The sequence below is a fragment of the Gymnodraco acuticeps genome, unplaced genomic scaffold, assembly GCF_902827175.1.
Source record: "Gymnodraco acuticeps unplaced genomic scaffold, fGymAcu1.1, whole genome shotgun sequence".
Taxonomy (NCBI): Eukaryota; Metazoa; Chordata; class Actinopteri; order Perciformes; family Bathydraconidae; genus Gymnodraco; species Gymnodraco acuticeps.
In genome coordinates this window covers 547028-571691 of record NW_022992185.1, presented here as the reverse complement: position 1 = coordinate 571691, position 24664 = coordinate 547028, and the positions used below count along the sequence as shown (strand labels likewise).

The 24664-nt window shown below is 39.6% G+C and overlaps 1 protein-coding gene and 1 long non-coding RNA gene across 2 annotated transcripts; both read right to left on the bottom strand.

Moving 5' to 3' along the window:
* Positions 1 to 6875: 6875 nt before the first annotated feature.
* LOC117539064 lies at positions 6876 to 8780 on the bottom strand. The gene is made up of 3 exons (XR_004567935.1): positions 8721 to 8780; positions 8064 to 8169; positions 6876 to 7706 (listed from the first exon to the last, which is right to left on the bottom strand). It is a non-coding gene; the product is annotated as an uncharacterized LOC117539064 (long non-coding RNA).
* Positions 8781 to 11465: 2685 nt separating this feature from the next.
* polr2c (polymerase (RNA) II (DNA directed) polypeptide C) lies at positions 11466 to 23001 on the bottom strand. The gene is made up of 9 exons (XM_034205100.1): positions 22728 to 23001; positions 22342 to 22391; positions 16749 to 16817; positions 16577 to 16629; positions 13308 to 13436; positions 13172 to 13223; positions 12874 to 13042; positions 12707 to 12781; positions 11466 to 12096 (listed from the first exon to the last, which is right to left on the bottom strand). The coding sequence occupies exons 1-9, from the start codon at positions 22811 to 22813 to the stop codon at positions 11952 to 11954; spliced, it is 828 nt and encodes a 275-aa protein (XP_034060991.1). The 5' UTR covers positions 22814 to 23001; the 3' UTR covers positions 11466 to 11951.
* Between the last annotated feature and the right edge of the window lie 1663 nt (positions 23002 to 24664).

The following is a 24664-nucleotide window of genomic DNA, read 5'->3' as shown; positions in this document are numbered from 1 at the left end:
CAAATGAATAAACTGAAACAAATGTGTTCATTCATATATTTTGTAATGTATATTATGCATCTATATAATTGCGAGTGTTTTCACTCTTTTATTTTTTTTAAATTGTTGTCTTACCTATAAAGTCGGTTACATGACAAAAAAATATTCAAATAAAGTTATATTCATGCAATTGCAATTGCCACAGGAAAAATAAGTAATACTTTTTTTAAATACTCATGTTATATATGCTGTTAAATGTACCAACATTTTCCTAAAACATTAATAAGATATAAGATAAATCTGTATTAAGTCTGGTAAGAAAATGCAGTATTACTACAGCCATTCAAATGACAGCGTTGTTTTCCCTCAAAAGTGGGCGGAACCGTCATTTTTGCTCGGAAGTGACGCATGTGTTACTCTCATCTATAGTACAGCTAAAAGTTCACACAAAGGCTGCTTCTCAAGTCGACTATTTTCATTTCCTCGCTCCTCGGTCCTCGGTCTCACCGGAAATTGATTTGCCTGCGCATTCTTGAGTACCGTCCCATGGCTCTTATTTCTGCCGGAGGACCGAGGATCGAGGAGCGAGGAGCGATCATGGAGGAGCGATAACCGAGGAACCACCAGACCATCCTCCGATGAAATCCTCAGATACTCACCCCGCCCCCTTACTGTGTATCGCTCACTGATTGGACGAGGCAGTGCATGCACTGATCTGATGCTTCGAGGCGAAGTCCCTCCCCTTCCGAAAGCCTCCATGGGACCCCGGAAGCGGAAAATTATACATTGAAGTCAATGGAGAGAGAAAGGTTATCTTTTGATCCCGTTTGAATTGTGCCACGAATGACACATATGATGTTTGTCAATTTAAAAGAACATTTTGCAAGTCAAAAAAATAAAAATGTGTCGTAAAACTGTGAAGTTACACATTTGTTCGTGTGAAACCGCTCAGTGAACTACAGGTCTCTCGTCTCGCACAATACGCGTCACCAACATAAAGATGGCCGTCACGTTAGCACATTTCACCACATTCTTTCAGAATGAGAATAAAAGTATTTTACGAGGTGAAAATCACTACAAGTCTGGGCACGTTGAGAGCTGTACCTATATGAAAGGGGAGTTAGTCGGTTCTGTAAGAGCCAGCATGCGGGACCGGCTTTACAAGGTTTCGGTGAGTAATATGAGTGCAATGTGTAACGTTAATGTCAGCTAGCTAACATTAGCTAACAAGGTACACTAACGTGTTTTGTTTTAGCAACTAGTTTTCTCCTTAAGAACTTCGTGGTCTCTGTGTATGCTGTGGATAACATTAGTGTTCACAAGAACAAGGTACACTCCCGTGTTTTGTTTTAGTTGCTCTTCAGATTGAAGCGGCCAGTTTTATATCGACTATACTGTATGTGTGATCTCCTTTTTGTCGTTGTGTCATTTGACTTTATTTGCTGTGTGTAGATTCAAGGATTTTGGTTATCTAGGCACAGCTGTGTGTGACTCCCTCTGGTACACCGGTATGTGTTTTCCTAATGTAGAGAGCATTGATTAATTAATAAACTACACACTGAGTCTAGATCCTGACCAAATCCTTTTTTATTGTTGATCAAATGTTTTTCAAAAATGTATTCATACACATTTAGAAAAATACAATGTACAATCACAACCAATACAGCACAAATTACAAAAAATACAGAAAAAACAAACAATAACAACAGACAAGAGGACAAAACTATGGAAAAATAAACCCTCCCACCCCCAGATCCGGACCATCCTTGTATTATTGCTCATTCAATCTATTATAGCATGCTAACAAATGGTACTTACTTTATTTTTACAGATCTGCATGGGAGACGATGGCGCGATGCAGAGCGCTGTCTGTGATTGTGCACAGGAGATGTACAGATGCAGCCACGCTGCAGCATTGGCAATATTTGCCATGTGGCAGATCAGCTCCACAGATGTTGAGTGCCAGTGGAGGAAGCCTGGCACTTCCAAAGTAGTCCAGCCGGTGTCTCAACTTTACCAACAGCGAGAGGAGACATACAACCCACTGGCCAGAGACATCGCCAACTGTCAACTGGGGGGTTGTAAACGAGGCCGAAGGGGTGAAGGCTTTTGTGGAGGCCTATCAAGTGACAGTGTTCGAGTCTGGTCTCTTTGTGAGTGAGTCGGGTGTTCTGGGAGCATCACCCGATGGACTTGTGGAGCCATCTGCCCTGCTGGAGGTGAAGTGTCCACACAGCCAGAGGAACATGACCATCGCGGAGGCAGTCCAGTTACCATCCTTCTGTCTTCGTGAGGAGGGTGGGTCATATATTCTCAAGGAGAATCACCCATACTGGCACCAGGTCCAAGGGCAGCTGCATATCACAGACCGGAGTCTCTGCTATTTTGTTGTGTGGACCACGAAGGAGGCGATCATCATCCCCATCCCCAAAGACCCTGCATGGCATGGAAATCTCCTCCTCCTGGAACAATTATACAACCAGCATATGCTCCCTGTGTTGGCCAGTAGAGAGGAGGACATTTCAATAAACATACTCTTAACACCCTCGGACTCTGCGTTGTGTTTCGTATGTGTGATGGGGTGTTATGCAGAGGGGAGGAAAACAGGACACAGCAGATTGGGATTGTGGTGGAGATGCTGAGCAGTTATTTAATTGTTGCATGTAATTATTATTATACTGCGTGCTTCTTAGTTATTCCATCTTTTGCTGTAACATGGATCTGTATGTAACTCTATATTTACTTGTTATCTACCACACTTCCTTCTACATCATACACCATCATTATACATGATGGTGTATATAGGATATATATATTTGTATACATATCTGTAAATTGTATAATTTTATTTAAACGTCTTTTTGATCTCTCAAACTGGGTAAGATTGACAATAAAGTTGACTTTGAAAAATATATATGTTCTTTATGAAAATAGTTGACTGTTGTCAAATGAATCCAAATGAAACGTTGGACTGAACTACAACTACGCCTTTAAATCTCTACGGACTGTTTTTCAGTGGGATGGCAAGTTCCTATCTTTAAACATTTATTAGTTTTTTCTCAGAACAGATTTGATTTTCTGAAGTTAATTTAACTTTGCCGACCATGTAAGGTCATCATTAAAAGGTACAATCAATTTGTTTAGGGTTGACTAAAATAATGAAAAACATTCATTTGGATAATTTACTGACAGAATAAGAAACTCAATGATGCTCTACTCACCTGTTCCCTTTTTACAAAGTGAAACAGTTGAAACGATAGATTTTAGTAAACTTAAAAACAACCTTCTCCAAAAGCTATCGAGGAATATACCGAATACTTGTTTTAGAACTTTATTACATATTTGTATATAAATAGTTTGAATGGTCCATAATTGACAGAAGCTTGTGTTTACACTGACCTGTTACTCATATATTAATGTCTTTGTAACTTCAGTAAACCACTACCTCACTAATTTCTTTCATTCATCACGGTTCAGTAAACTAAGTGATACATGAACCAGTTTAATCATTATAATAACGTAGGATTGCAACTCTTTGAAAATGTATGTGGCTCTTAAAAGAGCTGTTGTGTTTGGGTGTGCTGGTCTCAGGTCAGTCTAAGCCCTCTCTCCGCGGATGCGGCGGGCCAGCTGGATGTCCTTGGGCATGATAGGGACCCTCTTTGCTTGGTTCATCTTACTGGGGGGCAGCTACATGGATGTCGGTGCAGTCCACAATCATTGCGCAGTTGAAGGCAGAATGAATTTATTATTGACTCCGAATGAAGCACAACTTCATGTCATACAATACAATGACTTTATTTGTAATTGTGTAAAAAAATATGAGCATTGATTAGCAAGCAGGACCTGCAGGAACAGAGAATGGTGATGGAGCTGGGAAGAGAGAAGAATAAAGAAAACAGATCAACTTTATTATCGGATATTAAAAATTCAATTTCAAAACAAGTTGCCGCTCCTACAGTTTTCTAGTATGTAAAGATGATTTCACATGACCTATGCAAAATATCACACTCAATACATGTGTGTCTCTGGGGGGTGCATTGTGCCTTTGATGTATATAAATAATATACCATAACCTAATACTATTACGTACAGTGGAAGTCAGGTTGCCAGAGCAGGTCAGTGTGCATGTTCCTCAACGTCTCAGCAGTTACAGGTGAGGTAAAGAAAATAAAAGAGAAAAAGGTCAGTAACAACACTTTAAAGTAACAACACTTTGAATAATTATCTCTTCTAACAATTTTCTCTCAATAAGCACACAACGACTGTCTTTCCAACAAACAGATTGTCATCACAATGAAACACGTCCAGAAGAATGTCATGCAAAGCTCCATGCCTGCCTTCGACTCTCCCTGAACTGCTTCCTTAGCACCCGGTGGAGGGCGCAGTAGGCTACTCTTCAAAAGTTTCACGAAATACTTACCATCATGTTTGGTTACTGTTTAACATTTTGGTTTACTTCATGTAATAAAATAATAACTTCATGGTAAGGCTACTAAAAATGACAAGGCTAAGTAATGTAATGCTAACTAACGTGCTCGCTACTCGTCGCTACTAGCTAGGTAGCTAACTTGACTATGCACATGAACATGCACAACATGTATATTACCTATGATATTACCTGATATGTCTGATCCAGCGACTCCTGGTCCTTTCATCAGACGGGAATCGATAGAAGGAGGAAGTGGTATGATCACTTTTATGACTACAACCTGGTACAAAGCACACAGGCATCTTGTAAAAGTGAATTTATTTTTAGCGATCTATAATTTATTGGAGGGAATAAATCAGTTATGAGATTTTCTTCTTCTTCGCTTTAATTACGAGTCTTATTATAAATCACCGAGCATGCCTGTGACATCACTTACGCGACCCAGAATGGGATTTGGGATTTGTAGTCTTTGTAGTAGCGTATTTTTCATAGTCTTATATTTCAGCAGTTTTACGACAAAATGTGACTTTTTTGACATGGAAATGATTGTTTAAGATTGACAAACATCATATGTGTAGTTCGTGGCACAATTCAAACGGGATCAAAAGATACGTTTTCTCTCTCCATTGAATTCAATGTAAATTTTTCGCTTCCGGGGTCCCATGGTCCGGAAGTAGATGGGCGTGACTTCGCCTCTCCATACCTCAGCGGAGTGAAGAAAATACATGAACCTCACGGGAGTCACTCCTCAGTGTATACCGTGTTTTGTTTCAATTCATGTTTCATTTAGTTACAAATATGTGATCTGAACAAAAGTGGTCAAAAATCATTATTGGAAACATTTTCATGATCGCTTTTTTCGTTTTACAGTTTCATTTATTGGGGGGGTGTGTGTGGAAATAACAGGGACAGAGCTGCTGTCAGACGATCAGCTGTGCAGCGTCATCACAAACGGACGTCGCTTCACGTGACGCTCCGGAGGAAAGGACGTCCCATTGCTCTTAAAACTCATTTCCCTGCTTCTCGTGGTTTCCTTGCGTCCCTCCATGCTTCCCTGGTGGGAGGGACTAAACGCAGGGAAACGACGCAAGTGAGGGAAGCAAGGATTTCATTTAATCGACCTGAGAAGCAGCCAAAGCATAATGGGACTACACAAATATGCAGGTTAACATTTATTTCTAAAATGTATCCTTATTTGAGATTTCTGAATTAAGGTGCTTCTTTATTTATTTACCTTTTGTCTGTGGTGTTGTGGGGTTTGGTACATGCAGTGTTACGGCATAAATGTGTGCTTAGGTGCTCTTCGAGTGCACTCAACCTAAATGACATAATGCTGTAACTTTAAATAAAGCCAGCAATTTATCAAATCGCATTGGGTCTATGTGAAGGGCTAATGTACTCTTTCCCAACATAACAAAATATCTACAGCTAATAATGTTGCCTATGTTAACATGTATCTCTTCATTACGGTGGCCGGCAGGTGCAAACGCGGAACAACGGCCCAAAACGCATACATTAGCAGGAAACACCTGCAAATAATGAAATGAAAAACAAACAAACCCCGAAAACAAACGCAACAAAAAAACGCTGCACGATATGCAAAGTCCAAAGCACGAACAAATCCCAAAACACATTTTTTTTAAAACATTCTGGAAGTGCTCCAGGCCTCTAGGGGGCGCGCTACGTGGAACAGATTGATGTCTGACCAGACATAGAGAGAACGAACAAGAGTGATGGAAATTGAAGCCGGAGGAAACAAAGTTGATCGAAGTGGAAAAAGTCGATATATAAGAAGGTACGTTTTGTTTTGATACAAAGAGCGTCATATTTACCCAGCTAGCGTTAGCTTGTTTGGTAAAAGAGTTTGCAAGTCAAGAGACAGCACTGTGCACCTAAATGTAACTCTTGACATCATATAGATATATTAGGTGCAGAGAGGAGTTGGTTTATTGTGCCCCAATGTCAATCCTAATGTGAGAGTTAAAGGACAGTCAACAATATAATGTACCTTGGTCAGTTTGGATTTATCGTGGCTTTTATTCTTAATTAAAGTGAATTTATTTGTATTTCAATCAGTTCTTTGTGTGAATGCAGGTGTGGGACATTCCAAATGTTCCAAAAGTGAGCACTCCACGAATGGACAACAGTTTGCAGGGTAAAATAAAACATTGTCAACATATTATTTTGTGCCACAAGAAGCAGAATGTTTTAACAGTACAGTAGTTTGAATATATTTGTTGTTTACCTTTATTAGACCTCTCAGGCACCCACAACCAGCGTCTGATCGGGTAAGACTAATTACAAATGTAATTATACCATGTAGGTTTGAATTTGTGAACATGAAATCAATAAATACCTTTGTGTGCACTTATTTGCTGGGTAAAAATAGGATGCAGCACCAACCCCATGCCAGGAAGAGGTCCAGTCTGCCCCGGGTCAGAACCACTTCTATAGGTAAACGAGGTTGACAGTTGCATCGTGACACAGTTGTTTGCTGTGTATCTTTATTTTACATGTGTTTGTTTGTATAGCCTCCAATCACAGTGCGTAACATTGACAGGAAGCAGAACAACTATACTTTCATACATTTCCAAATGACACCCACAACATCTGACATCTTAGTGAAGACGATACAAAAAACACCCACAAATATTTTTCAAAGGTCAGATATTGTTGCTTGCATCCATTTCAAATGTTTGCAAGGATTGTGCAGGAGTATGACAAAGTGCTGTTGTCAGTTTAGAACCCAATGTATTGAAAAAAAAACAGGAAGAGGATCGACATCCTTTTGTAAATATGACTGTCATGCATATATTATGTATTTGAAAGTAATGATTCAACTGTCTTCTCACTGCAGCAACTACACAACTGTGTATGCACTTCTCATTATTGATAGCCAGTCTGAGCCAGAAGACAAAATGGAGCAAAGGTATTAATTGTCACTATTACCACTTAATTGTTCTATTCTATTCTGTAAATCTTATTATAGCTTCATCATTTAATATTACAATACATCACTTTGTCTTTCCCAGCACAGAATACCTGACTGCGGAGGACATTGTTGCAGAACTCTCTGCAAAAATAACAAATACATCTTGCAGCAGGTTCAATATTAATAGAGCCAATGTGTGGGATGGAGCAATCTGCGGCTTCAAAGGTGGCTCATTCGATCCCTCATGAGACGTCAGTTAAGTTCACTGATGATGAGGGACACACTGAGGATGAGGGACACACTGAGGATGGAGGGGACACTGGTGGTCCCAAGCGTGAGTTCCTGACCCTCCTTATGGAATGCCTGAGAATGAAGAAAACATCACGTCAGCAACTGTTTGTGCCCCATGGCGGTGTGACTTTCCCAGCCGCTCACCGTCTCAAAATCTGATTCTAAATGCATAATGTTCTTTATAAAGATACAACTAATACACAATTATGAAGGTATAATATAAGCTGTTTTGTGTATTTAATCATGCGTTGGTCTACAATTTAATGATGGCTTCTACATATTTCACATAAACAGACAATGAAAAAATGTGTCCTTCATGCTGATAACTAGTGTATGCATCTGCAATTAGTATTCTAAACAGAGTAGTGTGTTGAATCCTTATTTCTTGCATTTGAAACAGATACAATTTTTTTTTTAAAGTGAACTTACTGTTGTGTTCAACTTCTGCCACAAACTGTACATGTTTGCCACAGGAGCCACAGAACACTTGAACTGTCCCCAGATGTTGGCCAGAGAAAGGACAAAACATGGCAGCCTGAAAAGACATACATTGATGTAGTAAATCCACTTAATCAAGTCAATCAAAAACACATAGTCTAAATAGTGGTTTGCTAAATAAATAGAAAGATACATCATGTTCACCGTTGAATCTGTGTTCTCTCTCTCTCCTTGAATGTCTCTATATTTGTTCTTGAGCATGTCTAATGCACACTACTATCCTGTCATTACTTTGTCCCTCTTCACATTTTGTCACTTCTCTCTCTCATTCTCTCTCAATTCAATTCAATAGCTTTATTAGCATGACCATAGTTACAGGCAATTGCTAAAGCTCTGTATAGTTGCAACATCTATACACAAATACATAAATATAAACAAACTGCTAAGAATTCAAATGTCCTTTTTCCGCGGTACTCACTATGGCCCGTGTTATTTGCCTGCACTTGATTTGTCATCTCTTTACAATGTTCTTCCCTCACTTTATCTTCTCTTCGCGTGAAGCTCTCCTCTCCTCAGCTGGTGTAGTAGTTAGGCACACTAACGCTAGCTATATAAATCTGACGCTCTATGTATCAAAACAAAACGTACCTTCTTATATCTTTCTCCACTTAAATGAACTTTCTTTCCTCCCAATTTCCATCACTCTTGTTCGTTCTCTCTATGTCTGGTCATACATCAATCTGTTCCACGTAGCGTGCTCCCTAGAGGCCTGGAGCACATACGGAATGGTTTTTTTGGATGTGTTTTGGGATTTGTACGTGCTTTGGACTTTGCATATCGTGCAGCGTTTTTTTGTTGCGTTTGTTTTCGGGGTTTGTGTGTTGTATTTAGTTTGCATCATTTCTGTAAATGCAGCGTTTTTTGTTGTATTTGTTTTCAGGGTTTGTTTGTTTTTCATTTCATTATTTGCAGGTGTTTCCTGCTAATGTATGCGTTTTGGGCCGTTGTTCCGCGTTTGCACCTGCCGGCCACCGTACTTCATGGCATTTCTTTAAGCTTACTTCACAACTCAACATAAATGAGTTCTATAGCTTATTATAGCTTCACTATTACTCTTGCCATAGTTGCCTTTTAACAAAAATTAACCATGAACCCAAAAGTCACTATACAGATTTGATAGGATGGTAATAAGCATAAAGACATCATTTGTATGGCTGGCAATTTTTCTCTTGTTTAGATCCTCAATCGACCAAACTATGGGATTAGTTTTGTATCATAAAGATAAAGCAACACTTTTTCAGAATAAAGCAAAACTATGAGTTTAAAAGAAAAAAAAACTGAGTCAAGCAAAATAAAATACATTACAAAAATAAAACTATAAGTTGCAAACAAATCATTTGTGTAATCATGTAAACTATAAGTCTTTTTTCTTTGTTTTAACATAGGTTTTTGTTTGCAGTTCTTGTTTCTTCTTTCTCAATGATCAGACTTTTGCTCTCACTGCAGCTTTCTCTTTTGCGCTCCCTCATTTTTTGTTTGAGATTCTGACACAAACCTCCCAGGTGGGCGGGACTTTCAGGGGTGCGTCCCCATTGGCTACTCAGTTTTTGAGTGACAGCCCAGTCCTCCAGCGATTGTACAGTGCAGGAAGCTGCGGTGCGGTAGCTAGCTGAGCGTGGACAGAAGATCCCCAGAAGAACCAGCATTTCAATTATTATAATACTACAAGTGAAAATATATATAAGTATTGATCATTTGTGTTGTTTGTGCTATACTATACTGTCTGTTTCTTTATGTGTTAAGTGAGAAGTAAAGCTGTGCTATGAAAGTTAGCTTGTGCTAGCTTTAGATCCATAACAATGCAAGCTAAGTAGCCTAACAGTTAGCTACATAGCTAGCAGTGAGTGAGCGTTCAGACACCGGCGCACACACTCAAACGGACTCGTGTGCCTGACTCTACCAACAGGTTTTCATGATTCTGTTTAGATATGCAAGTATAAGCCATGATAGCTTATTTTATTAACACGCTAATTTGATATGAAAATCAATGGAGGCTGAGTTAACTTTGTAGGAAAACCTACCGTCCATGAGCTGTGTTTTATTTGTTAACTTCATATTTTTCATTTCCTAAAACATTTATGTTCCTCTCATATTAACAGTGTGGATCATTGAGACAGCGTGGCGTCCAGAGTCTTATCCCGTTTTCCCACTTCCTCTGAGGGGACAGCACGGAGGGGGGGGGGGCATGAAGAAAGACCTGCACCAGCTTCATCCACGCTGGCGTTACTGTTATCACTGGCTCAGTGTCATTTCATTTGACCAAATGTCTTTACATATACATTTAATAGATTTTATTATTATCCACCTTTTTGTTTTATGCCCTTTTATTTAAAACATTATTTGAGACTTCATCTTCTGGTTCAAATTTCAATACATGTAATTTGTATAATCACTCTTTTGTCTTTATTCTACATGAAAATGTTAGAGATTCCATTCCAATCTGTTGATTATTCATATCTTCCTGAGGAATAGTATGTCGAATTTTTCATGCTAAATGTATATCATTTTCTCACAGGATATAGAATGAGACAACACAGTTTGTATCCATTGTGTATGAATGCTTCAGCTCTAAAGCAGTCTTTAATTGTTTGTCCTAAACATAGCAATATATGCTTTTGAAATGTAACATGTCTTTGAAAAATAATAGTATACAGTTTATATTGTGTATCACCTTTAGCTTGAAAATACATAGATGTGTTTTTTTAATCTATAAAATAAATAGACAGACAGACACTTTATCAATCCCAAATTGGGAAATTATTTAACAGCAGCAGTGTGTTCAGGTATTACAATATTTAAAGTTGGAATAAAGTATGAACTACACATCAGAAATATAATGCACAGCAATCCATAAGATAAGTCCGATATGTTCATGAAACTCCCCAGGAGACACCGACACTAACGTGGCCGAGTGGTCTCCGGAGTTTGCTGCATGAGTTGCACTGTATGATCTGTGGTGTAGTGGGCTGTCACTCAAAAGCTGAGTAGCCAATGGGGACACACCCCTGAAAGTCCCGCCCACCTGGGATGTTTGTGTCAAAATCTCAAACAAAAAATGAGGGAGCGCAAAAGAGAAAGCTGCAGCGAGAGCAAAAGTCTGATCATTGAGAAACAAGAACTGCAAACAAAAACCTATGTTAAAACAAAGAAAAAAGACTTATAGTTTACATGATTACACAAATGATTTGTTTGCAACTTATAGTTTTATTTTTGAAATTTATTTTGCTTGACTTAGTTTTTTTTCCTTTTAAACTCAGTTTTGCTTTATTCTGAGAAAGTGTTGCTTTATCTTTATGATACAAAACTAATCCCATACCAAACTATACAGCAGAATAAGATTTGAAAATACATTTAATGTCCAAAAAATAAATGTAATTTTTTCTTTTGCAAACGGTTTAACATTAAACATATCGCTTTTCTCTTGTTAAGAAGCTTATAGGATTGTTTTCCGATTATCCAGGTGTTTGAACATTTACATTTGTGAAAAACTAAAAAACTTTTAGCAACAATTAGTACACCATATTCCTAAAACACATTTATTTCAAAAGTAACATTTATCAAAATAATAATCGGACAGTGTAACACTGCCAACAACAAAATCACATTTGTATCATTGTGACACAAACTCCCTGACAGACACGGACCATGCATCAGATGCTTTGACAGAAGAAGCTCCAATCTCTGCTTTCAGGAATACATGTCCACATATTCCTTGATAACATACAGATCCAAGAACATGTGACCTGAATAGCGCTGAATCCGTCCTCCGTTTAATATATAGCTGTGTGAATGCAGGTCTTCTCTGTGAGGGAGGGGCCCTCAGTTGATGGTGAGCACGTCGCTCTGGATCTCGTGGCTCAGCTGAGTCTGCAGGTCGCTCAGCTTCTTCTTCAGGACAGCCAGCGCCGACATGACGATGGTCTCCGGCCGCAGAGAGCCGCACGACTCCACGTTGTAGAAGAACCTGAGGGGGAATATCCCGAGAGCACTTTAGACACACGCATTATCTTTTTTTTATTTTAACAGATCATACACTAATTCAAAGCCGATAAATATTTGTGTAACAAAAGATATTTTGACGAAAACATATTATTTGGTATCAGATAGAGAGAGTGGTGCAGGGGAGTCCTAAAAACCTGAAACTGAGTTAGCATTTTACCACTTCGGTTCCCTTGTGTCCAAGTCAGTGTTTATTGAATGTGTTTTGAGTTAGAAGCCTGAAATAAGGTCTGTAGTTAACAAAAGCTAAAGAGATATTCATGCTTTGTTTTCCAACATAAAAATAACATCACAATAATATATGAATAATATTCATCCAACGGAAAAATCATGTATATTTTTTTTTGATGAAGGAGCATTTGGGATGCTAACTTTCAAATCGGGCTACAAAAATAAGTCATCACTGCACCACTCCATTATAACAGCATTTATTGAAATAGAGCAATGAATTTCAAAGTGCTATCTTGTTTTTTTTATTCATAGAGCTGCATGCATTTCCCATTGGCCAACATATCTACAAATCACACGTACATGTTCCCTCATTAACTCAAGAGTGTGAAACATTTTTTCCTCACCTCTCTGGCTTCCCATTGGGGTCATAGGGAGCCTGCACCTCATCCTCCTCAATCTCTGAGTATTCACTCTTTGGCCTGAGAATCAGAGTGATACATGCGTCAATTCATCATCCAGTCATTGTTTAAGTTGATACATTTAACTTGAACTTTACTAAATCATCTCATACCACTCCTCAGGCCGGGGGAACACTGTGTGCCTCAGTGAGTTGTCGGGGTCGTACTCGAAGGACACCCCCGCTGTGGGGTTCCACTTGGCGTGCTCCTTACCGAAGCCTTTCTTTGCGTACGCCCTGAGCCGCACCTCCTGACCTTTACGGAGCTTCACCAGTATAATGTCTATATTGTGTCAGATAGAAGGGCAGAGAGTCAGGAAAATGTTTTAAATGTTGGATAAAATTATGGTAAAATGACAATATAGAGATTATTATTTATTATTAGTTATTGTCAGACAAGATCCTCTTTTACCATCTTGTTCCACATAGTCATTGGGATCATTGTCTCGACTCCTGGAAGTCACCTGGAAAGCCCAATAAAATGACAGTCAGATTCTCTTCTGATTCCCTTTCCTCTAATGACTTCAATAACCGTAGAAAGAACTCACCGGGATCACTCTGGGATTATTGGACAAAAGGTCTCGTGAGGTGACATGCCGCGTCTGGTCTTCAGTGCATCGGACGTCCATCGTCAACTCCACAGAGCACTCGGGACAGAAATCATCACAGGTGCAGTCCTGCAGGAGGACCAGAGAGGAAATCATGTCTGTCCCCCAGGAAACAACGTAACAAACACTACCAGGACAATAAATGTGTTACTCTACTACCCTACTTATCATGTTTTTGCCTTTTGTCTGCACTTTCTCTTTACTAAATACTAGGGCTGCTCGATTATGGCAAAAATGATAATCTCGATTATTTGGGTCAATAATTGATATCACGATTATTAAAAACGATTACCCATTTACTTTGAAAACATCCATTTATTGAAACAATAAATAATTTGAACAGTATGTTTTTAACAGTTGATTACCCTGAACTTTAAGTATAATTCAACTGAAAAACCAATAAAAAAAATCTAAATCTTTTTATTCCGATTATGTTGTTTTCATAATCGTTGCAAGCCAAAATCGTAATAGCGATTAATATACGATTAATTGAGCAGCCCTACTAAATACTACTAAATACTGAACTTGGATACGTTTTCAGGGCTCTTTTGAATAAAGATGTTTAACAAACTATAAAATGGAAGTGTTAAAATAGGAAACATTCAGAAGAGAAACTATAGACAGACAACAAGATGTTAAAAGCCAGTGTGTGTACTAGCACTGTGAGAATTTATTAGCTCAGTGGTTCCCAACCTTTTTCAGTCAGGCCCCCCTTGGGTGATTGGAAATATTTTCGAGCCCCCCCAACCCGGTTCCCACTGAGATTGGTAGAATTAATTGTATATAGTTGTACAAACATGACATTTTCTCTGCTAATAATAACAAGAGAAGAGCCAAATAGAATGTTATATTTGATTATGGATTGAACAACAAAACAAAAGTACCAGATGATCCTGTGCCACTGTGAAATAATGAGGCCTAATTTAAACAATTACAAATACTGCTTATCAATCCGGTACTTTAACATTATTTGTATAGGTTATTTTTGTTATTTTTTAAGGGAAAAACTAAACAACTTGGAAACAGAATTAACATTGATTTATTTTATGTATAGTGGGGATTATGGGCTGCTAGCACACATGACATACCTGCAGTGGTGGTAGTAACTAAGTAGATTTACTCAAGTACTGTACTTATTTTGAGGTACTTAAGTATTTTTCTTCTTTGTAATTCTGCTCCACTACAGTCTAGAGGTAAATTGTGTACTTTTACTCCACTACGTGTATTTACCTTTAGTTACTTTACAGATCTGGATGAATGATGTGAAATATAATGTAACTAACTAAAGTCTTAAATCAGACTTTAGTTACACCTGGAGTAAATTCACAAGCTACCCTGCAGTATACTACTTTTACTTAAAGTGGACCTATCATGCTATATTTGAACAATATATTGTAGGGCCATACCTATATAAAGTATATAAATATAGTTTTTTTTTCAAAATACCAAACAGATCCTGCATTTTAGCCATCCCTCATTTCGCTCTATTTGTTCTTTCCAGCCCTGTTTTTGCAGAGGCTGATTCTGTGACGTAGCTTTAATGCAAATGAGCTGACCACGCCCCCCTGCAGGAGAGGGGGAGCATGCTCTGATCAGCTGCTGGGCTGTCAGAAGAGGGGGAGGAAAAGAGATCTCCGTCCTCCGTGTTTTATTCTTATATGATTATATTGAGTCATTATTCATTTGTTTTAAAGCTCAATAAATAACAAAGAAGACCTTTGACCGGCACTTTTCTAATTTTGTCCGGAAGATTTAAACTTTAACGGACATGTTGACCGGCGAAAAAAAATAACTGAAACTCTGCCGCACGGTCCCCTCGTCCCTTGGAAGAGGCGGAGAGGTGGGTGTTTGTCATCTGCTGGTGGACTACTGGAGAGAATTACAGCGCTTGCCTCAACGGGGAGGGATTGCATTGAATTACAGCAGCAGGAGCAAACACTTGCCTCAAGGAGGGAGAAAAAGAGCCACAGCTGCTTTTGTGGCAGACTACAGGCCTGGCATATGTACTACAGCGTCTCCAGCGCTTTCGAGCGGCAATGGCCGTGGCCCAACCTCTCATTCCCCTGATAGGTGGAGAGTTGCCCATATAGGCGGAGCACCCCGTTTCTGACGTCAGAACAATTTCAAATCTGTATCAGTCTGTATCAGCTCCGTTGCAGCCCCGTTTTTAGAGATTTGGGTATGGAGGAAAATAGAGAGGGTTGTGTTTTCTGACACTTGGTGACTTCCCTGACACACTGGGGACACATATTCATGAATAAAAGACGTACAAAAGTGCATTTTGCATGATAGGTCCCCTTTAAGTACTTGTTCTGAGTATTTCTCCCACCTTACACGTAATTGGGGCAACAGAACTCCGAGTTAAGGAAGTCAAAAAGGGTGCATTTCTCCGTATTAATATTATGCCTTTTGGCCAGCTGATGGACAGGTTGCTCGTGTTTCCGCGTTAATGCGAAAATACTTATGGCAAACGAGCAGACCACATCGAGCACTGTAGAGTGTCACTTTTGAACGCTCTGTTCTCCACCGGCAGATTTCTGTGTGCACGGCGCTGCAGCGAGTCTGTGAGCGACCACGTTAGATGTCAAGGCGAGAGAGAGAGAGAGAGAGAGAGAGAGAGAGAGAGAGAGAGAGAGAGAGAGAGAGAGAGAGAGAGAGAGAGAGAGATGTATGCCTCATCATACTTTGTTGATTTGGGCATTATCGCTGAAAGGCCTCTCGTGAGCTCGTCCACTTTTCTTTTAACTGCCGGTTGTGTTAAAAATGTGTCAATTTTATAGATTTTACAAGCAAACAATGTTTGTTTACAACTTCTTCCCAAGCATCACGTTGCAATAGCGCTGCGCCCCCCCCCCCCCTAGGTTGGGAACCACTGTATTAGCTGAACATTAGAAGGAGCTGAGGATGATCGGTCCTCAGTCCTGAACACTTCCAGCTAAATATGAGTTGAGTTTAGAGCGTGGAACAATTGATTGTAATAATGGTGTTACATTTAAGGGTGAGGGGATTGATACAGCAGTACACTGAAAAAACTGAAACTTTGACTTTAATTAAATGTATTATGTCAACAGATTTCACATAACTGTATCAGTTTAGTTGAAAGAAATTATATTAAGTTTAAATAAAAAAATATTAGATTCACATTGTTTTCAACTGTGAAATGTGTTGAGATAATACACTTAATTAAAGTCAGCGTTTCAGTTACTTACCCTGGAATACTGCATTTTCTCAACGATGTCATCGCTTGTGAGAGGAATCAGACCTGAGAGCAGAGGAAACATTCATGTTGAACAGCAGGCTTTTCACGCTCTGGTCGCACTGCAACAACACATCTTATTACAAGTAGCATTAGAGGAGAATACAGCACACTGTGACACATACCCACTCTGTGTGCGATAAACTCGTCATGCAGTACTGATGAATTAGCATCAATCTGGATCCAGTCAATCGCTGCAAAAAAAGGGATACAAGTTTAAGTTAATTAGACATTTATCTGAGGCATATCACATGTGGATATTACATTTTCCAATGATGCAGTCACACCAATACCTATTCCTTCTCATAAATGTCACGTTTTTTCTATGGCACTTCAGATAATCTGCTTCAGGGCACAAGCAGAATACCGTATGGTTCATGTAGGTGATGATGGTGTAAAGCAGGGGTACTCAAATACAAATCTTAAAGGTAAAAAAAAAAAAGTAAAAAAAAAAAAGTTTAATAAGACAAAGGTCCGTTTATTACGGTCATTCAAACTTTTAAACAATTGCAACAAGATTCTTAACACGAGGTTGCAAAAACTAAAATAATCTGTATATGCAGCAGTTTTCATTGTTATTGTTTCTGTGCTTGACCCCTCAGAGTCGCAGTGTAAGAGCTGCACAGTTATGAATAAAGGCAGCTGCACCCTCTTTCATTCAGCATTCCCATTATTGCTTTATAAATGTATTCCCCCTTGTGTGTCCACTGAGGTTCGTCAGGCCCAACACATCTTCAACAAACTCCCCCTTTGCCTCATCATAACACTCACAAACACCAGCAACTGAGCATTGTCAGTGGTGTCAGTGGACTCACCCACAGCTAAGGAAATGCACTGTGCATTTTTTATTCCATCACAAAGCTGATGAATCAAATCACCAGCCAGTATTTCTGTTCTTCTGGTTGCTGTGGAATCTGAGAGGGGATTTGCTTGATTTGACCTGTTATTTCCTCTTTTTGTTTGCCTTCAACATGGTCGCCATCACTTCAGTCATGCATTATTTTATACTCAGTTATTATCCAGTGGAAAGTCCTTACCTACTGGCCTAGTTCAATCAAAGTGGTTACTTTGTTTTGGCTGGGCAGTGTAGTTTTACACACCGTCTGATTTGACTTTCTCAGGACTTAAAACAGTTTTTTGGGGGCAGACCCCCTCAAAGAAAACAATATATTTACACACGTAAGGTCATCATCTTAATAGTTGTGTATGCTCATCCGTGAGCAGAGCATCAAGTTGACATGTCTATTACAGCTGAATGCGGCGATTACCATTTTGTTCAGCAAAACGCCTCACAAACGTATTAAGATCAACAGCTTTAGTGCGTTTTGATTCCATGCTGAGTACAGCCAAACTGACAGTCTCTTCTCTGTCATTGTAGACCGCAAATACCTCATTGCTTCAGTGCTTGGGTCCGAATCAATGCTTCTCGTTTTGCGCCGTACCGTTCAAATGAAATCGCCGCCAATCATATTTCAACGCTCGCGCCAGGGCCGGGGCAGGGGTTACAAGACGTGCGTCTTGTGCTGCATTCACTTGCACTCGGACATTAGAGACGTTCTCTTTAAATGTCCGATAAGCCACAACTTTTCTTTCAAAACAAAGCTGCCAACTGGGGTGGCAGCTGGGGTGGCAAGGCCTATTTTTAGGGTGGCAGTTTCCACCCCATGCCACCCCGCGGTCCCCGGTAGGTGAAACTATAGGCTACTAGCTACAGTACAGATGAGCTAGATGAGCTGTTAACTCTCGCTTTTTTTTTTTTTTTTAAACACACACGCATTTTTCCCACCCGCATTCCGCGAAGACCCGCCCTACTGTGCCTCTGATTCGCAGACTGTTGGTGGGGGGGGGGGGGGGGGGGGGGGGGAAACGCTGACGGGATGCTGAATGTGATTGGACCAATGCATTGACAGACACACACACACACACAGACAGACAGACAGACAGACAGACAGACAGACAGACAGACAGACAGACAGAGCGCTGTTTGCAGTGGACATAGCGGAGAATTTTGACTCGTTGCGTTGTCTCAAAGATAACACAGATAATACAGATAGTATATGAAAAGTATAATTTGCTCAGAGTCCAGAGACAGTTGTGGTTCGGAGTCCGGACTTTGAGGATGCCTGGTGTAAAGTAACTAAGTACATTTACTCAAGTATTGTACTTAAGAACAATTTTGAGGTACTTGTACTCTACTTGAGTAATTACATGTTTTGCTACATTGTACTTCTACTCCACTACAGTTCAGAGGCAAAAGGTGTACTTTTACTCCACTACATGTATTTAATACTTTTAGTTACTTTCAGATGTGGATGAATGATGTGAAATCTAATCAAGTGTTAAATCAGACTTTAGTTCCACCTGGAGTAAATCCACAAGCTACCCTGCAGTATACAAAGTCATTCAAACTAGCTGCACCTTTACCAGCTTTGAGAACACTTTCATGATCAATCATTAGAAAACATATCATATATATTATTCTGAAATGGACCAATCTGCACCATGACTACTTTTACTGTCGATACTTTCACTATATTTTGATGATAATACTTTTCTACTTTTACTTGAGGAACATTTTGAATGCAGGACTTTTACTTGTAACAGAGTATTCCTACACTTTGGTACTTCTACTTTTACTGAAGTACATGATCCAAGTACTTCTCCCACCTCTGCTCAGGTGCTGCACAGGTATAAGAATATATGACAGGAGGCTGGGCAGAGCCCCCCTTTACTTGCGTTTCCACAGAGAAATACATATACATGTCACAGTAGAAACATAACATTGGGTTAGTTCCAGTAAGTGCCAAAGTAAGCCATGCCAGTGATGTGTTTTTGAGGACTTTTCGGCCACACTGCTACAGAGCATCTCCCAGACGTGCACACTTTTTCATTTGTGTGTGGGCCCACTACGAAGGGTTCGGTGTGTATTATGAGTACGCTAGTTAAAGTAAGTAGTAGATTAAAGATGAATTAGAGATGTTACCCAAGAACTCTGAGGAAGTGGTGTCTTTAAATAATATTTTGATTTTAGTAAATTATATTGTGCAGTTTGTCTTCATTAATGAATTTGCTATTTTTAGTAGCAGTCATTTTGTGTATTATTTTTGATGGACATTTTCCATATTTCAAAGGGATATATATATATATATATATTAATATATTCTATGCTTTTATTAAAGGTGGGGTAGGTAAGTTTGAGAAACCGGCTCGAGATACACTTTTTGTTATATTCCATGGAATGCTCTTAACATCCCGATAGCAATGAATATCTTAAAGAGCCTGTGACAGCGTCCCAACAACTGTTGTGCAATGAAATATTGGGCTACGACTCATCTCGAACCGTCAGTTTAAAAAAGAAGGTGCGATACCGTTCCGATAAATATCAATAATTTCGAACATCGCGGGGAAATTCCTTCGACTCATTTTGAAGTTTTGGGGGAAGCCGGAAGTGACGTCAATGCGGGAACGCTTCACTGTGCGGCGAGAGAGCCAAACACGGACAAAGTGTGTTGTCATGCGTAGAAATGGTGAATTACTGAGTTTAGGCACGTTAATAACGTTTTAATGAAGTTAACTACAGTATATTCATATTTGTCAGTGCTTTCATGTCAATTCGGCGAACATAAACATAAATGATCGTGGTGAAGATCATGATTACATTAGGATTAAAAATCGGTAGTGAGAGCTGCTGAATTTCCTCCCGTAGGATGTGATATAAAAACAAATCGATTATTTTTGTAGTTGTAAACTCAAGTGGATGAAACTACATTTATTAGTGCTTTCATGTCAATTCGGTGAACATATGATACATTAAATGATCGTGAGGATGATCATTAAAAATCGTTTGTTTGAGCCGGTCTGCATTTCCTGATGAGAAAACAAACCGATGCTTTTTGTAGTTGTAGTACACCAACATGGATTAAACGTGTGTTTTTTTCACCACAATGTTGGGGAAATTAATGGATAAAATGCACGGATTATTATTATTATTATTCCCACTCCGATCGGGACACTAGGTCCACCGTTTCCCCGCAGCGAGGCTCCCCCCGTTGACAGTTTACGTGGGCTGGGTGCAGTGGCGGACTGGCCATCGGGACGAATCCCGATGGGCCGGTACCGAAGTGGGCCGGTCGGATAAGTCACTAGCACATCCCCCACTCCCCCCGTTGACAATTTACTAGCGGTACCGAAGTGGGCCGGTCGAGAGTCCCGGGATGATTTGTAGTCCCACTGGCTACATGACCGTATGATCGCCCATATTGACGCACCTAATTCCTAAACTTCTAACAGATACAACATAAACCGATCCTTCAGCCTCATATGAGCTCTCAGACACGTTCAAAATTAAACTGTCATCGCTGTCTGAGCTTGCTGCTGTGTGCGCCATCGTGCGTTTACATGCAGATGCTGGGATCCTGAACGTTGCAGCTGGAGCGCTGTGCCCGCAATGATGTCACACATAATTTGGCAGGACTTGAAGAATCCCCGAGAAGATCCAGGAAATGGTCAACATTGAAGGACAAATTAATGGTTATCAAAGTACAAATATCCAAAATCAGTTCAGTAACGGTTTTCAAGGGGACAATATTTACTAAAATTGATGGGTTTGGATGATGGGGGAAACTCATGTCACAGGCTCTTTAAGTGCTTTGACAAAAGATCCATAAAAAATCCATTAAAAATCTGTGGAAGCCGTGGCGCTGTAAAAAGCACGACCAATCATTTTAGCCGGCCCGGCTAAAGTAACTGGATGGCCTACCTGCCTGTCAGCTTTCCATCTGTGCACAAACTGATCTCGTGCCCTCATTGGTCACGTGCTTGTTCGTGTGTTGGAGGAGGGGCTCTGTAAGGAAGTGGCAGATTTTTTCCGGCAGTGTATTTTCAAATTCTGGCGCACTCGAGCTGGTTTCTCCAAAATTACATACCCCACCTTTAACTTAAAAACAGTACATTTTATTAGAGAATTGGCAAAACAGTCAATAAACTATTATTCTTAAAATTCAAAATACATGTCTGGGTCAATTATTTAAAAATATCATATGGTATAGATCTGGGGTTTTGTTTGCTATTTTCTCTATTTAGTAGCAGGGTATCATTATTCACCCTTAACAGGACAAACCCTAATTTTCAAATGATCAAAGGATGTATCGCCATATGTACAAAAGCTACAGCGTAGGTGTTTGCAATGAAAATCTGAAGTCCCAGGCTCCTCCAGCATTGTGAAATACAGTATACTTAAGACATTTATATAAATAAAATCATAAATAGTGCAAGAAGAATAAAATACAAAAGTGTTGCAAGTTGTACAACACTGCATGTAAAATGCAGACATCAGTAAACCATATACATTTATAATACAAAAAAGGTAAGACAAAAAATAATGTTAAATGAAATGCTGTACTGTGCAATAAAAGATGTTATTGTTATTGCAATAAAATATAAACACATCTCTGTGTTTATATTAAGGTAGTTGCCTAGAAAAAAAGGAATCAAGCCCCCAGTCCAAAGTGAGTTAACATCTAACATTAACTTAAGCATAATAAAGTACTGAGTGCAGAGGGGCTACAGGTACTAATAACACCTGTGCTTTCCTGAATGGGGCTGTTGGCTATTTACATCCGGGTATCCCCAAATCACAGTGAGTTAATGATGAGTGTCATGTAAACTTGCATGGCGTCAGTCACACGATGAAAACAACAATTCCAGAGCACACTTTACCTATCGTAGCGACCTCGGACATGAAGACACGGCGGATAGAGTTTGCGACCCTGAAAAGTAGAACAACGGAGGTTATAATAGGTAACATAAATGACACTTAACTCCTCATTAATGCTGCCATTTTCTCAAACCTAATGTATCCAAATTCAAAGACAACTTGCTTTTCCCTTTAATGGGACATTGTGTTATTTAACGGAACATACCTGTTTGATAGTTATTATAAAACACTTTTACTTCTAACATCTAAACTCACTTTATTTTGTAACATTTTAACTTGGAGAAGTTATTTAACATGTAAGGTAATGTCTCCTAAAATCAGTTTGGATCAGAGGAATAATGGCTGCCACACACGCTCTCCTTGAATGGACAAAGAAGTGAATACTCACGCCAAATCTGTGTTTTCAATGATAAATTTGACATTTTCGTCTGTCAGTTCTGTGATTTTCACCGTCGGCTGGTTAGCATACGGCATTATTGAAGTTAAAAGCCTTAAACATACGTTATTAAGTCGTACACTACAAAATACCGCTGCTTCTCCGGCCGGAAATATTTACTAACTGCTGATTGGCCAGGACTCAGATGTAAATACGATCACTGATTCGTCAGGACGAAGAATTGAGGCGGGTCCTTATTTAATATCCGGGTCACACGGGCCGTTTCTCAGAAGGATTCTCAGGCCCAATCCCAAACCGCCCCCTACACCCTACCCCTCCGTTTGCGCGTTCACGCGGAGGGTCCGCCATATTAAGGGCTGTTCCAAAGCAACGAGTGTGGAGCATGGGTGTGGAGGGGGAGTGAGCTATCAAGCCCTCAAACAGCGAGTCTGCAGCGGTGCTGACTTGAGACCTGCTTGAGACCGGTCTCTATCATAGACTGTATATATAAAGGGTCTCTACATAGATGGGTCTCTACCTGACCGGAGTCACGCTGTGTGTGTCCGTCGGGAAACAAACTGCTAAAAAGTAGTTCCAGCAAACATCCACTGATAAACTACGATGTTAACAACCTCATGATGACCTCATATGTGTTTAACTTAGGATCAAACCTGTGTTTAGTCTAGAAAAAGGTAAAATTGTGCATTTTATTATAAAGTTGTGTATATTTACAGACCGTTGCAAAAAGGAAGAAGCTTATAAACATCAGGTTTAAAACTAAAAGAGCTTTGAAACACAATGAAAGATGTTGGGAGTTTTATTTGAGTAATTAATTTAAACTTTTTGTCTAAGAGATGCTGATTTGAAACCGTTGTTACATACAGTTACGGCATTTCCTGTTTCTGCCGGAGAGAGGGGAGGCCGTTGTTGTGCCGTAGATTGAACCCTTGCCGTAGATTGAAGCCCTGTTCATGGGGACGCGCAAACGTGACGTCATCGCCTGTATTGAGCGTTCGTCTAGTTAAAAAAGCTTTTTTCTCTCTTTTGAATGATATATTTCCCATCAGATTAAACAGCAAACGGCTGAATAAATAATGTGCATACAATTGCGAGGAGGCTCGTTTTAAGGACACTTTTCAGATAGTCACAATGTTCGTATTGGAACAAACTTCCGTTTTTGAGTGCAGTCCTACTCTGCTATATTCCTCCTTCCTACAGAACAGACAATGACAGGATAATATGTCATTTGTCAGTATAGTCCTATTTCTTAAAACCTTCTCTGTTGTTTAAGTGTCTGATAACTACGAATAGTAAGCAATGATATGACAGTAATGATATAACATATGTTAGACACTGTGTTATTTTCAAGCAAGCCTAAAAGATAATGTGTTCAAACTGGCTTCACTCGCTTTAATTGCTCCTTTGAATGTAATTTTCCTCTGTGGTTTCCTACTCAACACATGTTTGTATTGTAATGCCACTCATATTTTATTTTTTATTGTATTTTAAGGTGACATTGAATGCTTTGAAAGGTGCCCTAAAATAAAGTGTATTATTGATCTTATATCTGTGCCTATATCACACTATTAATGTTCTTTATTTTAGATATGCACTGTTCTCTATAACATGTTCAGCAGAGCAGGTATTTCTCCTGCCAGATATGGCACCCCCCCTACAACTTTGTCCAGGACAGTCACAACTTCACCAAAATCACACTAGTGTTGCCTGTTCCCCTCTAGTTTGTGCTCACCAAAGCATTTCACTCTGGGCCCAGCAGGTACAAAAATAAAGAGGGGCTTCCATATCCGGCAGTGCAGTTGTTAGAGCTGCCGGATTTTGAAGCGCCCCCTGTAATTTTGGCCAGGACAGTCATACACTCACCAAAATCACACTGGTGTTGCCTGTTCCCCTCTAGTTTATGCTCACCAAAGCATTTTACTCTGGGCCCA

What these genes read in the sequence shown, in the direction of transcription:
- polr2c (XM_034205100.1), bottom strand. Translation starts at nt 22,813, where the DNA reads ATGCCGTATGCTAACCAGCCGACGGTGAAAATCACAGAACTGACAGAC. An exon ending in AGAAAATGCAGTATTCCAGG is followed by an intron (nt 13,437 to 16,576) that starts GTAAGTAACTGA and finishes GTCCTCCTGCAG; the next exon opens with GACTGCACCTGTGATGATTT. An exon ending in CCCAATGGGAAGCCAGAGAG is followed by an intron (nt 12,097 to 12,706) that starts GTGAGGAAAAAA and finishes ATTCCCCCTCAG; the next exon opens with GTTCTTCTACAACGTGGAGT.